The sequence below is a fragment of the Macrobrachium nipponense genome, chromosome 23 (assembly GCF_015104395.2).
Source record: "Macrobrachium nipponense isolate FS-2020 chromosome 23, ASM1510439v2, whole genome shotgun sequence".
NCBI classification, from domain to species: Eukaryota; Metazoa; Arthropoda; class Malacostraca; order Decapoda; family Palaemonidae; genus Macrobrachium; species Macrobrachium nipponense.
In genome coordinates, this window is record NC_061090.1 from 27,841,798 (window position 1) to 27,859,973 (window position 18,176).

At 40.6% G+C, this 18,176-nt stretch overlaps 1 protein-coding gene across 1 annotated transcript in view; it reads right to left on the reverse strand.

Moving 5' to 3' along the window:
• Positions 1 to 248: 248 nt before the first annotated feature.
• LOC135197394 (mitotic spindle assembly checkpoint protein MAD1-like) overlaps positions 249 to 18,176 on the reverse strand; it is a 69,573-nt gene continuing 51,645 nt past the window's right edge. The window contains exons 12-14 of the mRNA XM_064224489.1: positions 6,394 to 6,572; positions 5,460 to 5,650; positions 249 to 2,210 (exon numbers count right to left, since the gene is read on the reverse strand). Of these exons, the coding sequence (XP_064080559.1) occupies positions 1,812 to 2,210; positions 5,460 to 5,650; positions 6,394 to 6,572 (769 nt within the window). The 3' untranslated portion in view covers positions 249 to 1,811. The remainder of the gene's footprint in view (positions 2,211 to 5,459; positions 5,651 to 6,393; positions 6,573 to 18,176) is intronic.

Here is an 18,176-nt window from a genome sequence, read left to right on the forward strand (position 1 = left end):
CTGTTAGAAGGAAAGACATTTTTTAAAACTGTACTAGAAGTATTTTCATATAATATTGGTGAGGTTAGGAGATATGCTGCACCAAGAATATGGTATACTAGAATGCAATAATGCAAGTGCAGCCTTAGCATTTTTACAATGTGATAGTGACCTCGAAGTATGGAAACCATCAGTCCTTGCAAAGAAGTATATCTGGTAACCACGAACAGAACATTTGAGACTGAAAGTAAAGGTCAGATAAAGTGAGGTTTAGCAATGTATTCTTTCCATTATATTGTTGAATATACATACATGTCTTCAGTTAAAGCCATAAAACTAATATATACATCAAGTGCAGTCTTTCATATACAAAGTAGTTAACTTAAGGGTACTGCAAACAGAAAACTGCTTTTGCAACATGTTGTCATTTGGAAGCATTAAACCAAGTTATTGTATATGAAGGAAAATATCTTTTTGTACAACAGTGGCAAAGTTGCATTTTTTATACAACAGCTACAAAGTTATGTAGATGTACGTGATAGTTTGTCATTAATTTTGCACATGACATTTTTATACTTTTAAAAAAGTTAAGCTTCAAAAGTTAAGCCACAAGTAGCACATTGGATATTTTACTTCCAAAGTTGACTGAATTTGATATGCCTAATATTTGAGAATATATATATACCTTCCTAGTTTACATAGCTATATATAGTATATACAGTATTATATTGTAGTCTTGCATGGTAATAAAGTTTATAAAAAATATTTTTATTATAGAGGAGAAATATTATAGTAAAAGAACTGTAGTTCCAATTCACACACATGTGCTATGTCTTTGTGTCAATGTTGATGTCTTGTGGCTGCATAAACAGGAAATTTAACTTGGGAAATAAACTTTTAACTTCAGGAGTTAAAATTAACCATCTAAATCATATCATGTACCATTTGTCATTAACAAAGGATGTAGTCAGTGCTCAAAGGAGTTGAAGCCTTGAGCAAAATAGTTTTCAGGCAATTTGTAGGATGACAGTAATAGTTCCACATGCCTTCACCATTTGGTAGTAAGGCCATATCTCAATACAACAAATGATAAGTATATAAAATATGCCTGGCCACACATGACATTGGATCAAGAGTATGGTGGTAGTGGTAAAGCAGGTGAAGGTACCATAGCTGTGAGCTTAAATTCTTGTGATATACTGTAGTTTATGTTCCCTCTTGATCTTCAACAATCCATGTGTTACTAAATATACAAATTCTAAATATGTTTTACTTCAGAGAAATATTCCATGATCTATTTAATCTAATAAGATCTCATTACTATCTTAAACCATGTGCATTTAGTTGTGTAGATTCACTTCATACTGTCACCTTGCCTTGGTTTTGAGATAGTATGCAGCACCCAAACAAATAATTTTACTATTGAAACTCCAAAATATGTAACTGTATTATAAATTAAATGAATTTGTACTGAGTTTTGTCCATTTACTGATGAATGAATGTATGGTTTTTTTTAAGCTTCCATTCATAACTGAAAAAAATTGAAAATAAATGTTAGTTTTATAAACACCTATATGTTGTAGAAGTAACATACAGTAGATAAAAAATACATGCATAAAGGAATAACAAAAAATTGTTTGCTTGCCCACAATCATGAGAGAGACCTTTCTTTTTGCTCGAAGGTCCTTGAGCAGTCTCTGGTTACATTTTCGAGAGATCTTGTTTGTGTATATTTATTAGGAATCCAAATAAAAACAACAAATCATTTGGCACTGTTGTCTAACCCAAAGCTCTTACTGTTCTTGGCCAAATGATCTGTAATACTGTAATTGTTAATCTAAGCATATCAAATCATCTCCGTCATCCTCTTCGGCTTCTTCCCCTTCCTCATTTTCTTCTTCATCCTCTTCCTCTTCCTCCTCTTCTAGTTCTTCCTCTTCCTCCTCTTCCATTTCTTCTTCTTCATCTTCAGGTATCTCGTCCCCTTGGCTCAGCGGTATTTGTGGCCTCTGCTCAATTTCTCGATGCATGTGTTCCATTTCATCATCATCCATTTCATCTTCCACTCCACTCAAAGGAGATTCTGTGGAATGTTTCCTGAACAAGTCTAGTGTTACAGCTGATAAAAAGGCTGGGAATGAGTTTTTCCTTTGAAGATATGTGTCCATTAGTTCCTCTAGAGTGTTTGAGAAGTCTGTTTCCAGTAGATGAACCTGACCATCTGTCGAAAGCTGAAAAACATGGTTTTATTAAATCACATTATCACTAGGGTTCGCCTTCCCTAAATAAGAATTACTGTAAATTAATTTTTTAATAAAAGATGAGGCCAATAAAGCAAACAGCCTAACACCATCAGCTTGCTCAGTCCTAAAAAAAGTGTGGAACTCGAACATACAAGTGACAAAAAGCTTTGCAGATTACTGGAAAAAAATACCAATCACATAGCAAAATCATAAGATTACTGATTATCACAGCAAAGGTTCTAAATATCATGAATTATTACTCTGAACAGGAGTCAACAAGGCAGAAAAGTATGAAAACTAATTGTTACAATGCTGCTTTTATAAAACATGAGTTTTGATTCTGGGGTCTAGTTACATTCCTGTTACTGTACTGTATTAATTAAGTTAGGTATATCTTGGCTTTACCAGACCACTGAGCTGATTAACAGCTCTCCTAGGGCTGGCCCGAAGGATTAGATATTTTTATGTGGCTAGGAACCAATTGGTCACCTAGCAACGGGACCTACAGCTTATTTGTGGGATCCGAACCACACTATATCAAGAAATGAATTTCTATCACAAATAAATTCCTCTGATTCCACGTTGGCCAAGCCGGGAGTCAAACTTCGGTCCACCGGATTGGCGGCCGAGTGCGAAAACCACTCTCCAGCGAGGAATTCTGTACTGTATTATTACTGTACTGTATTATTGAGAATAGATATACCAAACCTGGTTCATTCATAACTGCATTACTTGTAAATTAACAATGATTTTCAACATGCAGTTTACTGATGCAAAAGTCACTATTTTACAGCATTTATCAGTGATAATATATCTGAGAATGCAAAAAAAAAAAAACTGGTCTTCCCAGTTATTCTGTCTTAATGTCAATCCTCTGCTGAACGTTTACCCATTACTTTTAACCCTCATTTTGAGCGTTAAAAGTAATGGAGATTCTTTGCACTCGATGGCTTCTTAAAGGGGCCGGCCGGCTAATGCCCTTTTTTAAGGACAGGACTTTGATATTCATACCACTTAATAAGGTGACTTGGGACATCTTCAAACCGCATATGATTTTCGCCTCTGACCTTCGGTTTTGTGACGCCAGGGCGATTTATCCCGAAAATAACCATTTTTCAAATTCTATCTCCTCCCTTGATATTTAATATTAAGACCTGGGATTACTACCATATATAGACCTGATGTAGACCTCCAATCGAATGGAGAGTTTTTTTTCTAAAAGTCATTTTTTTGCTAGATATGAATTTTTCAATATGGTCAAAAAATAAACCCTATAAATCAGGAGAAAAAAAATTTATAAAAAAAATACGAAACAAAAATTGGAAAAAAGGGCTCTATTTGATTGTTCTATAATGTCTTTCTGAGTTATATACCAAATTCCAATGTTATAGCTTTAAAACTAAGTGAGAAGATAGATTTTGAAGGTCAATAAGTATAGTTTTGAGATACGGGCGTTCAAAGTTTTCCTTTCGTATTTCTATAAAGACAATATTAATAAATAATGATTATTATGAATGTATATTTGTTTTTTGTGTATTAATAAACCAAAACTATTTTATTTATCATAATTTAATCATAAATGATGATCCCTTTGCTCATATATCGCAGCCTGGGGCACGGCTTGAGGCAAGATGGGGCACTCCTTCCTACGCAATTCTCTCTCTCCCCTTCACTAACTCTGCTTATTACAGCTAATTTTCTTCTTCTGTGTGTTAGCGAGATGTTTTCCTTGTATTTTCCTCTTTGGCATGATGAAATTCTTGCCCGAAACAGATCAACAAACGTAATTGCAAGAGAATGTCAAGAGGTGAAACTCGAAGGCGTACACTTTTTTTTTCAAAGACAATTTAATAAATCATGATTATTATGAATTTCTTATTCCATTTTGGGTATTAAAAATCCAAAACTTTGTTATTTATCATAAATGAAGATCTCTTTGCTCAAAGATCGTAGCCTTAGGCACAGTGTGACGTGTGCTGTCAAGCAAGACGGGGGCGTTACTAAGCAACCCTCCCCTCTCTCTTCACTAACTACGCATATATTATGATATTCTGTAATAATACTTGAGCGATTTTTCTTCGTCTGTATGTTAGTGAGATGTTTCCCTTGTCTTTTCCTCATTGGCATGATGAAATTCTTGCCCGAAACAGATAAACAAACGTAATTGCAAGAGAATGTCAAGAGGTGAAACTCGAAGGCATACACTTTTTTTACAAAGACAATTTAATAAATCATGATTATTATGAATTTCATATTCCATTTTGGGTATTAAAAAACCAAAACTTTGTTATTTATCATAAATGAAGATCTCTTTGCTCAAAGATCGTAGCCTTAGGCACAGTGTGACGTGTGCTGTCAAGCAAGACGGGGGCGTTACTAAGCAACCCTCCCCTCTCTCTTCACTAACTACGCATATATTATGATATTCTGTAATAATACTTGAGCGATTTTTCTTCGTCTGTATGTTAGTGAGATGTTTCCCTTGTCTTTTCCTCATTGGCATGATGAAATTCTTGCCGAAACATACATAAACATACGTGAAAGCAGGCGAATGTCAGACGTGACTTGGAACGTGTAGACTACTTGACGTCTGTGATCGCACTAAATCAGGACTGGACTTGGTAGCTTGAGCCTGAAGTCTCCTTCTCGACTCGGGGAATGTCTACAGATGCCATTTCTCCCAATTTCTTTGACAATAATTATCAAAATTTACGATAATAGAAGAAATATTGCATTTTCTTGTACGGATCAATGTTTTAGGCTTATTGAGTTACGTTAACTAATTACCCTGTAACTACGAAAGTAAGAGGAATTTTGACGAAATATTTCGTATACGTATTCTCAATTGCCATATGAAGCTACATGAATTTTTTTATGACTGCATTTTTCGCCCTATACCTCCATATATAGAGGTTCCGGCCGGCCCCCTTAAGGCTGCTAAGTGAATTACTGATAGTATATAGTATTCATGTTATGAGCAATTGTAATAGTATGACTACCTTAATAACAAAATGTATGAGTGATGAAATTAACGATAAGAAACTAAAGGAAAATACTATGTGCATTAGCGATTAATAACAAAAATGTAAGACCCAAAAAATGCCTGTGGTTTACCTATGTATACCACAGGGTGGCTGCTAAGGAAGTGGTGGAACACAGACCAGTGAGAAGACGGAGAATGCACGAGTAAGAAAAAGGAAAACCTGACAAATTGTGAAGGATAAGTTTTTCACTCACTTGGAACATGAAGAAGTCTTCAGGAGACTCTGCATACATATTGATCAGTTTGTAGTGATTATCACCTGTACTATCTATTCTGTATCCAGTGAGAAGATAGATAGCCTCCCTCATTTCAAGAGATTTCTTTTTAAATAGCTCCATCAATCGCTTGTTCCTCGTCTCAATGGAAGCCATCTGCTCTTGTAAACCTAAAGCATTAATAAAAAATAAACCACAATCATAAGTTTTTGAAAAAAAGTTGCAGGTTATCTTTACATTTTCTGAAAGACTACTTTCAATTTAAGATTAAAAAAAAAACTGTTTAGGTGGAAAAATGAAAACCTTTATCTAATGAATAAAATAAAATACTAAAAGCACTTTCATTAAGTAAAAATAACTGCATATATAAAGAATGTGACAGATTTAATAAGGGGGGGCATTCTTTGACATTAGTCTGGTCACCAAGATGCTCTGGATAGACCATAAAAAGGGTAAACCCTGAGGACTAGATAGCAACTACACTATCAAAAAGTGTTGTACTGAAATGAAAAAACAAAAAGCAATAATAAAAATTATACATTTTGTTTTATATGGCTGTTCCATTCTCAACCATCAACAGCTTTCTTTTCAGCAATTCAGTTTACCAAACAAAATTTTTAGTTTCACAAAACCATTTCATTTATTTAAAACAAACACTTTGGGCAACAGATAAACTTTCATGGTTATATTTATGCTAATCATTAAGAAAATTATTAATCTCAATTCTAAGATACACTCACAGGTATTTCAAGTTTTGATTTAGTGAAATTATTTTGATAACCTCTGCTTCTTATAAACTTTCATAAGAATGAAATATCTATCACATATTTTAAAATACAGTAGGAAAAAGTTAGATTCTTAAAATATTGCAGCTATGCATACATTTTTGAAACAACTAAGGGTTCACACTTACTCAAAACCTCTTTGCTTGAATGGCCCTCAGTGGCCACCTTCATTCCAACCTTCTGTGTTAAGTTATGCTGTTCTCCTTCTTCCAATAAACGTACACGTTCTCGTAGAGATTCATTTTCCTTCTCTAACATCTCCAGTTGCGTTTCACGATTTTCTATTGCGGTACTCAGGGGATTGTTTCTGTCAATATTTATGGAACAGGTATGAGACACTTGTTAGCAACAAAAAAATTCAAGTGAACTGTATTGTACAACAATAAACTGTATTAATCTTAAGTATAATGCTACCCTCTGGTGATGAAGTGTTTTTCATTTACCATTAAAACAATTGGGATCTTGAGAATGGATTTAAGAGAGTACTAATATGTACAAGCAATTAGTTGTGCACTATAAATGCAGGGGGTACTGGAATAACTCAAGACCTAGTGATGTTACCGTCCTTACACAGTACCAAGAGCAAAACAATGATAGATATATCAGAAGAAATTTTTATGAATTTCCATTTACAAAAGATCAGCCTCAAGTACATTCCTCTTTTATCACAGTAATGTAGGAAGGCACAAACTTGACCTCTGGGACCTGCTATATGCAGATGACCTTATGTTAACTGCAGACTCAAGGTGAGGAGGTTTCCAGAAATTTTTAAGGCAAAAAAGTGGAATGGAGAGAAGAAGACTGAAAATCGACATAAGCAGAGCAATCTTATGGTGACTAGGGAGGCACAATAGAAAAATAAAGTCTGAAAAGTGGTCATGTCAATGCAATGAGAAAAGTGTCGGGGTAAATTCAGTGGGCAGTCCGCGGTTGTCAGCGATCGGGTTGTATGGTGCTTGCCTAGCAACGACGATAACTGAATTTTCGGCGCAGACATGCGCCGATCTTCAGTTATAGGTGCTATTATCACTGATTTTCTGTTATCGTCACGCTGTTGGGAACAGAACCACCGCCAATGACCAGGGACTATCGAATTTGAGTTATTAACAATTTTCAACTGTTTTATGTCTAAATAAACATGTCCTGAAGCAATAATAGTAAACAAATTTTAAGACATTACATATTGGAGAGAGAGAGAGAGAGAGAGAGAGAGAGAGAGAGAGAGAGAGAGAGAGAGAGAGAGAGAGAGTCTCTGTGACTAACTCTGGATAGGTCCAAATGACTTATGGACTGTTTTATATGTAAATAATCATATCTTGAACTATTATTGCTAAAAAAAAAAAAAATATTAGTTATTGTACAATAAAGTTTCATACATACTTACCTGGCAGATATGTACTTAGCTATAGACTCCGTCGTCCCCGACAGAAATTCGAATTTCATGGCACACGCTACAGGTAGGTAGGTCAGGTGATCTACCGTCCCACCGCTGGGTGGCAGGAATAGGAACCATTACCTTCTAGAACCAGATTTTCTCTTCCACCTGTCTCCTGAGGGGAGGCTGGGTGGGCCATTCAATCGTATATATCTGCCAGGTAAGTATGTATGAAACTTTATTGTACAATAACAATATCATTTTCATACATTCAACTTTCCTGTCAGATATATACTTAGCTGATTGGCACCTTTGGCGGAGGGTAAGAGCAGCTAATTACTGATTAGACAGGTAAACAACATACGTTGTAGGTAATAAATAAATAAAACCTTGGTTCCTATGTGTTTAGACGAAGGGCCGACTTCCTAGCTATTGCTAGTAGTCTGCTTCGTCTCAAGAGCCTCAGCGAGGATGTGACCTATGGCTAAGAGTTCTTGTAGATCTGTCAATGGGGTCTTATCCCCTTACTCGACAGTATCTAAAGGTCATTTGTCAATGGGGTCTTATCCACTTACATGACAATACACCTATGCCTAGTGGCATAATTAAGGAGCACAATTAGTTAAGGATCAGTGTCGGCTCCCTATCCCAGCAACGTATCCGTAGACACGTATAACCAAGAGAGAAGGATCTCTCGTAGGTCAACTTGACCTCCTTCGTGTAATGGAAAGTCAACACAGAGTTGCATCTCCCGTAAGTGACAGCTAATATGTCCTTATGACATATTGTTATGGAAAGAACAAGAATTCATAAAAGCTCGCACTTCATGCGCTTTTAATTCTCAGCTGTTTGAAGGAATCATCAAGTTACTCATGAAGTGCTTTAGCGATCACACTTGTTTCAAGGAAGACCAGGGCTTTCTTTGAAATGGATCTCTTCTGGATGAAGCCTAGAGCCTGGCTGGCGTCTGGCTGGCGCCTCGCGCCTGCCTGACGCTTGGTTGGCGCCTAGCTCCTGGAAGGCGCTTTTCGCCTGACTCATGGCTGGCGCCTCGCACTTGCCTGGCGCCTAGCGCCTGGAAGGCGCTTTTCGCCTGACTCCTGGCTGGTGCTTCGCGCCTGGCTCCAGACTGGCACTATCTGGCGCCTGGCTGACTCCTCCCCACTTGCTGGAGCTTCGAGTTTGGTAGAGTCTCGAGGATGCCTGGCGATGTCCACATCGGACACTCTTATCTGTCCGATTTGTTTGCCTCTAGCACATCTGCGCTAGGTTGGAGGCCCCCTCTTTCTCTTCATCAGACAATGACAGTGTTCCTTGGAACTGTCTGCCTCTGGCGTTTTTTACGCCTGTTTTGGCATTTGGCGCCTGGTTGGCGCTACATTGTCCGAAAGTCCTGAACCTCCACAATAGTTTATCAGGAGACTGGAGAAGGGTGGAAGAAATTGTTCCACTTTGAGCTTTTGGTCTCTCCGGCAAGGGGAGGTGATTGTAGTCAGCTACATCCATTAGACGATAGGATATCTAACAGTACGAGAGATAAGAGTCTTCCTCCTCCGAGGATCCTTCTTGAATCCTTCCGTTGCTAACGAGATCTCTTCTTACCTGTTGATGAAGTTCCTCGTTGCAGAATCTTCCCTATCCTTGTCCGAAGGAAGGGAAGGAGCTTGGAAGTAGAAGGAGACTCCGAGCTGAAATTGGGAGGACTCCTGATTTCTAGCTCTTTATTGTATCCCTCTGAATACCTTCTGGGAAGCATTTCGAGCCCTCATCGCACCCCAAAGACTCTGTAGGCAACCGTTTAAACCATCTCTTCTTCTGTAGGTGAAAATGTAAGTACCCTGCCTGGGCAACGAAACTTCTATCTGAAAGCGTTGAGTCAGGAATAGAGGGTTTTAGTTCTTTTGCCAGACATACTATGCTGGCAAGAACCCATTGCCGAGTCTCCATTGAATCTGATGCGAGATTCTAATGCACAAAAAATTAACTTGTCTTCTTGGTAGTTAAGGGCCAAGAGAAAACAAAGAATTCCCTCATAAAATTTCTCAAAGAAGTTTGATGAGGAGCAGTTCCATCTTGTCGGAACACGGAATCTGAGGCCACAAAAGATCCCATTCGAAGTACATAATATCCTACTCTTGTCGTATTGAGGTATCGTATAAGATCCCGAAGATCTTAATCCTCTGCTATCTCTAATTCTCCTTGTATAGACAGAGTATAGCCTTTTACTGTGCTCTTTGATAGCAGATATATACAAAGGAGATTCTTCCCTCTGAAAAGGAAGAAAACCCATATGTGGTTCACAGAGGTATCGGAAGAGGACAGTTTCCTCTTCCATCAAACACGATCTGCAACAATTCTATGTCCTGGCCATGACTATTGTCATTCACCTTGAAAAATCCTCTCATTCATGTCCACTTCTGCTCAGTCTGCACGCAGACAGACTCAGAGTGGAGAGGTTGTTAAGGTCTATTTATAATAGATGATGATCGAAAATCCAAACTTTCTTGGAACAGACTTCTAAAACATGCTGTGAGAAGAACATGACCTCTGTGAATCTAATCTCTCTAAGACCAAAATGAGGCATAAAGTATCATTCTCTCTTCCTTTGACGCCCATTTATCTTAATATCCATTAAGAATGTATAATCTAGGGGAAAAAAGACTAAAGTTTATTCCCCTTTTTAAACTAAAAAATGGCATATATTGCTACCTTTCTTGGTTCGAGAATAAGGAAGCAGTATAGAAGCAGCATGTTCGTCTTCCATCTTGCGAAGAGATCTATGACGAAGACATCTCGCAGGTTTCCACAACTTTCTTTCCAACTAAGATTAGATATAAGTCAATAGTTATATTGTCGATCGAGAAGGTTCTCACGGACGTGTAATGAACCTCTTAAGGATCGTTACGTTCCGTGTCTGTGTTCCGAACAGATTCTCTCTTGTTAACGCGAAAAGAGGCGAAAAAAAGAGATTCTCAATACTTCTTGAAATATGAGAGAGCTGTGGAAATGGCTTAATTGATTTAAGTCCTTTCGTCCCTCCTTGGGATCGAGCCCCCTTCAAGATAGACGAGGAACCAAATCAGGAACTAACCGTGCCGTTACTGAGCCTGCTGTCAGAGAGGCTACTGAACCCTTTGATTAATAACTCGCTATATCGAAAAGTTAGCAAGTCCAATATCTTGCTTCTGTAAGCATGAGAGCATCAATTAATATATATAGCTCTACTGCATTAAATTCATTTGTAGTCTCATTCATATAATTCTGATACATTGCGGTAAACATTACCGCAAGGTTATAAGTGATCTTTTTATTGAAAACTTCTTAGCAAAACGAATACCATGTTATTCATGTTTGCCTATAAATCCCCTCAATTTGTGGCTAAGTCCATGATTGTAGGGGGAATATACGGTTAACCATTCGATCCCGTAGGAGAGAGAGATGTAACCAACCGATCATGACCGAGAACTGGATGGTACTGTATTGGCTTACAATTACAGTCGTCTCCTTCGCTGCCTCACTGTCTTCTTCCTGAGTTGCCAGTTACTCCATTCAATGAAGGAATATAATAAAATTATTCTCGAGCGTAAGGAAGCTCTCAATAATGCGTATTTAAGCCAAATAACCTTTGTTAAATACCGAAGCTGACTAGGTATTGTCGTAACAAACCTTTTAAGCGAATTCCTTACTAGGAAATTCCTGTAAGGATATAGATAATTCCGTAGCGAACCACAAAGGCAACTATGTTATGCGTATATGACTTGTCATTCAGTAGTCGTATACTCTAAATCTTCTTACTACATTCTTTCCTTTCCGATGCAGAGAGAGAATGGAAATCTTGCCCTCTTCGTTCTTTTCGTCAATAAACACGAATTAGTCTTAGTCGAAAGAGATCGCAATGAAAACCCTAGGATCAAAGAGAATCCCTCAAATTTTTATTCTCTTGGATATAAGGCCGTATTCTACGCCTCTATTATCTGAAAGAGCCTCTAATCAATGAATGAGAGCTTGTACGAATCTTGTTCAATTTGCAAACGATTGCCACTCTTTCTGTAAATGGTTGGTTGCATTATTTTAGAAGGGGGAAGATTTTAATATCGTCTTATTAGTAATGAACTAATTTTTTCAATAAAAAAGGTCGCTAAGGTCTTATAAACTGAGAGACCTGCCACCTTATTGGCTTCCAATTCCAATCTATCTTCCATTTCCTGTCCAAGTTGGGAGAAGAATGAGCAACCGGAGGAGAGTGCCTCCTTTCGTAAGGTGAAGAGCTTTTAGCAGTACCGATTCTAACCTGACAAGGGCTACGGCCGCCTGTGCGACATCTTGAGTCTCCACCAGGAAAAAAAGCCGATCTTGCTCTTGCCTTTACTTGCATTAAGACTCCTGAGAAGGGCGACGGCCGCCTGTGCGACAACTCCCGTCCTTATCAGGAGAAGGCCTCGAATGTCTTTACCTTTCGCAGAATCAGGCATTCCTGCGAAACTTCCCCAAAGAGGAGCCTCTCGGTCCGCCTCTAACTCCATCTCCGATGAAGATCCTGGTTTATAGCTTCAGGCGCTTTGTGCCTCGTTTCAGGCGCCTCAGGCTCTTTGCGTCTCGTTTCAGGAGCCTCGTTCCAGGCGCTTTGTGCCTCATTTCAGCCGCTTCAGGCGCCTCTTTAGAATCCTCTCGCCTTGTCGGCGATATGCGCCTGGCCGCCTCGTCTGAGCCGTCAAAGACTTCTATCAGACGGGATTTCTTAACGGGAAGGAAGCGATCCTTTCTCCTGGGAGGATCCTTCTTCAAAACTTCTATTAACGAAGATATCTACTGTTGCCTTTCTCCTAGGATCTTCGTAGCGTCGTCTTCTTTCTCCGTATCCGATCTAGGGGAAGGAGGATTTAATGAATAAATCTCTTTCTTCTTCTTCTAAGGTGGATAGTCTTCCGGAAAACTTTCCGGGCTAGAATCCCAAGCTGGCGATTTCCACGATCTTTTAGAAGGTCTCGACAGCTTGTCAGAACTCCACCCTATTTTCCTTTCGATGAAGACTCGGATGACGAAAAAACACTGTTTTAGGATGCCTTTCCAACGGCTATCATTGGCAGTCTGCGACGCTACTACAGATCCTACTGAGGAGACGCCCGACCGGTGGGGATTCTCTGAAACTTCCTTAAGGCTTTCGACATTCCTTCTCCTCTGGGCTTGTGAGCTTGGAAGAGGTCTAGGCCTGAGAGCGAGACAGAGCCGATCGGAACGCACCCTCCACTATTTTAGGACGCCTTTCCAATGGCGAACTTGGTAGTCTGGGACGTTCTACAGAACCTGCCAAGGGGACGCCTGATCGGTGGGGATTCTCTGAAACCCCCTGGCGGTTGTTGACATTCCTTCTCCTCTGGGCTTGGGAGCTTGGAAGAGGTCTAGACCTGAGAGCGAGACAGAGCCGATCAGACGCACCCTCCACTTCAATGGGGAACACTATACAGGCGGTCCCCGGGTTACGATGGGGGTTCCGTTCTTAAGACGCGTCGTAACCCGAAAATTGTCGTAAGCCGGAACGACGTTCTTGAAAACATGTCCACAGGGAAAATTTCACTACTAATTTGCAATTTTTCTTAGGGCCGTATCTTTAAAATTATCACTAATTTACTTTTTTCATGTGCAACACTGTGTATTCACAAATTACTGTATATTTTCATTAAAATACAAGAGAGAGAGAGAGAGAGAGAGAGAGAGAGAGAAATAACTCCTTACGGTTTCAATAGATTGAAATGAACGTCTGTAGGCAACTTTTTCACCCTCCCATAAATACATATATTTCTCCAGAGAAGAGAGAAAGAGAGGACTGTGCAATTATGTTTGTCTGTCTATCAATTCTTTTGCTGAGAGCGAGAGAGATAAAACGAAGAAATAGAAACACCAAATGTATGACAAGTATCTTGTGGAGAGAGAGAGAGAGAGAGAGAGATTGTCCTTACAGTGTTTAAAAGAGAGAAATGGAATGATTATTGTATTTAAAATACTCAGATATGAATTTTGTACTTACAGTTAATAAGTATTATTATTGGAAAATATTAATGATAAGCTTATTACATAGATAGATAGATAGATAGATATTTTATTGACCATTCTCCACAGAAACATCAAATACAATATTATGAAATTACACAACGGTCCAAATACATAAACTCATTTCACAAGTTACATTTCCTAAAAAGGAAAAAGAAAATTAAAAAGAACTGTATTCAAAACAAATGGCAACAATAATTAATATTAATTTTTTAAATAACACAAAAGAGATCATATCGAGAGCTGTTTAGAATATCCAATTCTATATCACATAGAAACAATAATATACAATAGACTAATAAACATCACACATTCAGATTAGACTGGAAATGTGTTAAAATTGTAACACAAAATGAAGTCAGCTGGGCGAGGCACAATGAGAGAGTTTGCATTTTATTATTTGAAAACTCAAAATTAAGCTTGCGATATGACAAACATTTGCATAGTCTGATCTTTCTACCATCAAGTCGCTCATTGATGAGATATCAAATTGGGTCCGAATCTGGTAGGTCCTGGGGCATGCTTCGATTACATGTTGCTCAGTTTGTATTTGGCCACACACACACAACCTCTCCTCTACAGGTAACCGGCCCCTCCCTCTTCTGTTCCAACGGCCAACCTCAATAGCAAGAGAATGGGAACTCAGTCTTAATCTTGTCCACTCCATTCTCTCCAACTCATTTACATTGGTTTTTTTACTATAAATGTCATGAACGTTAAATTCTGAATTGATGTTTTTATAGAAAGTTAATCTACCTGAGTTTGAGGTAGTTATCTTCATGTTTCAATCTTTCAGATGCTTGCATTAAATCGTCAATATCATTATCTAACAAGTCTCTGATATAACGTGAGGTAGGGGTATTAAATTGCAAAATTAGATTAATTACATGGGCCAGCGGATCGTCTCCCATTGTACCACGCTCCACCCAAGCTTTAGCGAAAAACTGTCTCTGCTTTGACCTGACCAGTGAACGAAAATCAACAAGACCAAGTTCGACTAAGCAAAGAGAATTTGTAGTGGTTTTCCTTACACCTAACAGTTGTTTTATGCACCATAAATATAATTTTTCCATGGGTCTCAAATCACCGTTAATCCAAGATTCATTTCCATACATTAATGCTGGTGACAAAGCCGAATGAAAAACCCTTTTTCTGGGCTCAGTTCGTGTCGCTGCGCGAAATATCCTTTAATCCATTATTTCTAAGGTAAATGTACTAACACATACCAGAGAATAAATAAAATAAAGAAAAGGTCAGTACAACTGACTCGCTCACCCTCCAAGAGGGTGTCGGTATGAACACTATGGCGAGTGAGACCACTACCATGAACTGCTTGCCAATAGAAATCTCCCACTACAAAATCCCCACAAGAGGGGAGCCGACCCACAGAGTGGGCAGCAACTACTACTACTCCATCCCATGCTGCCGACTGCTGCGCCTCTGGTGGCCATCCTTTCAGTTAGCGCACCGCGTATACACGTGCCCTTTTTTGCTCTGTGTGTGCCCTTTTTTCTGGATTTATTCATCATGGAGCGTACAGCCATTGCAGCAGCTAAGTTAAGTAATCAATATTTATTGCTATTTGGTTTTTTCCGGCCTTGAGTCAGTATTTGCCGTTTTTTAGGTATAAATACGAGCTCTAGGTCGGAAGCATGGCAGCATGGTTCTGCCTCGTGGCGGGTTCGTTCTTGGTCTTCCATACCCAGAACCTTCCCTTACATATTACGCTCTGTTATTTGTTATCCTATTTAATTTAAGGGTACAGCCTACGGGGTTTATGTCATGCATGCATGTCTTTTCACCTTGCGTAGGCATCTTCCATCCAGACCCTAGCCACAGCTCTTAGTATCGGCCCCGGCTAGCTTTGAGTGGTAGACTTTCTTTCGGGTTAGTCGTACACTCCTGGATTCTTTCTCCTACTATTTCATTTTCTTTCTTTATTTAGTGATTTTGTTTATCATGTATTATGTTTACGTTAGTGTACGGCGTCTGGCTTCTCCTAGCCTAGGTTTTGTCCCATTGACTCATGTGCTTCCGCTCTTCAGCTCGGTTGCTTCTCTATAGCATCTCTCGTGTCAGTTCGGTTGTGTATCCTAGGCTTTATTGTTTTATTGTATCTCTTGTTACCGCTCCGTGGTCACTACGTAATCACGGAGCAGCCAGACGCCTGTCCAGTCATCTTTCCCTCCTCCCGCTCTTCCATAGGGCCGGGGGGAGGGTTGGTCTGCCACGCTCGCTCTACATACCCGAGCCTGCCTCCCTCTCCCCCTAGGCGGAGGGAGTAGGGGGACGGTACACGACCCAGAACTGGACTCGACCTCTCCAGCCTCTCGGTACGCTCGGATGACAATGGGGGTGGGGGACTGGCCTTTCCCCCCCCTCCCGTCGTTACTGTACCCTCCGTCACTCCGTTGCTAGCTCGAGCCTGTTTGCCCTCTCGCCCTTTCCCACCTTACTGGGGCTCTTTATCTACCGGAGCTCCGGCATCCACGTGGAAAGGTGCTAATCCACCCTGACGGGCGGACTGCGGCATACAGTTGGTCTCCACTAACCACTCCGTCGCGCTGATATCGCGTCACGCTCCGCCTCGCACCGGACTTAGTCCGGTACGTTCCATATTTTAGGTTTAGTTTAGTTTTTAATTTAAACTATATTAAGTTTAATTTAAGCTATATTAAACCTCCCCTCCATTTGCATGCTCACACCGGATCTCTCCGTTGTTATAGCCTATTCAGGCGATAAGGGAGGGGTTATGCCCGAAAATTTTTCGCGCTCCGGCATGCAACGGAGTTCTTTTAACCTTTAGCCTGTAAGTGATATCTTTTAGGATGCTCATGTGTCTTTTCACTTACAGACCACCAACAAACTGTGAGCATCCGGGATGCAATGCCATGCTCCAGGACCCCTGTGGGCATGAAGTCTGCGGTCCCATGCTCATGCGCGACTCCGCACGGGAACCTCCAAGCTTGGGTCTCCACGAGGACCTGCACGATTTGCTATGATCTGGTGAGCCAGCTCTTAGACGGGGTAAGTATTTCCAACTCCGTTAGCCAATCCCTACAACTCTATAGTTCTTAAGTTTAAATTTAACCTTATCTTAAACTTAAACTGATTTTATATGGGATTTTGCATCCTCTATAATTTTAAGCTTGTACTTAGGTTTTAATTTTAAGTTTAATCTTAAAAAACTAACAAGTACCCTCTCTTCCAGGCTCCGGCTGTTAGAGACACCGCACTGGCTACCCTGCGGGCCTGGGTCGGAGGTTTTGGGAAGAACGCCGCCAAGGGTCAGCCCTACATACTTGAAAAGAAGTTGGCGGTCCTGATCTTCCCCGGCGGCAAGTCAACGGGCTACGTCGACCCAGCGGAGGCGGGCCCGACTATTGCGCTGATTCAACAGCAGCTCGCCGCTTCGTTGACTGATCCAGGCCAGGACATCTCGTCGGAAGTCGCGACGCTGGATTTAAACATTGAGCCCATGGTAGGTGTTGACGACCTGTTGGTCGAGGGTTGAGTAGTTGGACGCCCAAGGGCTTCCCTTGGGCGCCACTGGATCTTCTACTCCTGCACAATCTCCAGCTTCCTTCCAAGGCTTTACAGGAGCCGAGCTTTATACTTCTCCTGATGCTTCGGTTAAACCTAAGGTTAAAGGACAAGCGGTAAAAACCTTGAGTAAGACGTCGTCGTCGTCTAAAAAGACGTCGTCGGCGTCAACATCTCGCAAGTCTCCGGCTACAAACCCCGGAGCAGAGAGGTCTAGAGCTTCTGGGTCCGGCTCCAAATCCTCAAGGAGTAGATCCTCCAAGGAGAGATCGCACACTCCAGCGGAGTCAACCGTTCAGTCACTTCCTTTGGTTCCTGTTCAGAGCTACCCATCCACCTCCGCAGCAGCTCCGGCTTTGGATCCCAATGCTGGTCTGTTTGCAACACATGGGGGGATCTGGTTGGGTCTCTCAAGAACAGTATGGAACAGATGTTCTCCCGGTTGTCTGATAGGATCAACTCCCAGGACAACATTATCGCCGGACTGAGCCAAGCTCCGCTAGCTTCTCCCCCACCTCTCGGCACAGGGATACCTCAGTTGCCTCCTTATGACTCTCTACCTCCGTTCAGCATGAACAATCCCTGGAGAGTGGCGTCATGACGCCCCCCTTCCAAGACGGGCTTATCTCTATCCCGGAATGTGGAACTCGAAGGATTGAGGACTTCGAGTTCTACCCGGAAGATCTCCAGCCTCCGTTCATCGGCTACTGCCAGGTCCCACCGCCGCATTGCCATGACGCGAGATGATAAGGTCCCCTAAACCCGAGACAGTCCCTCTATTAACAAGGGACCAGGCTCAAAGAGAATGGCTCAGGTGCTTAGAGGACATGGACTGTTCAAACACGAAGATACAGCCGTTTAAAAGTCCATTTACAATCTTCACAATGGAAGAGGGTACTCCGCTTCTTTTCCTGACGAAGATTGCCACGGTCACTATCCCACAGC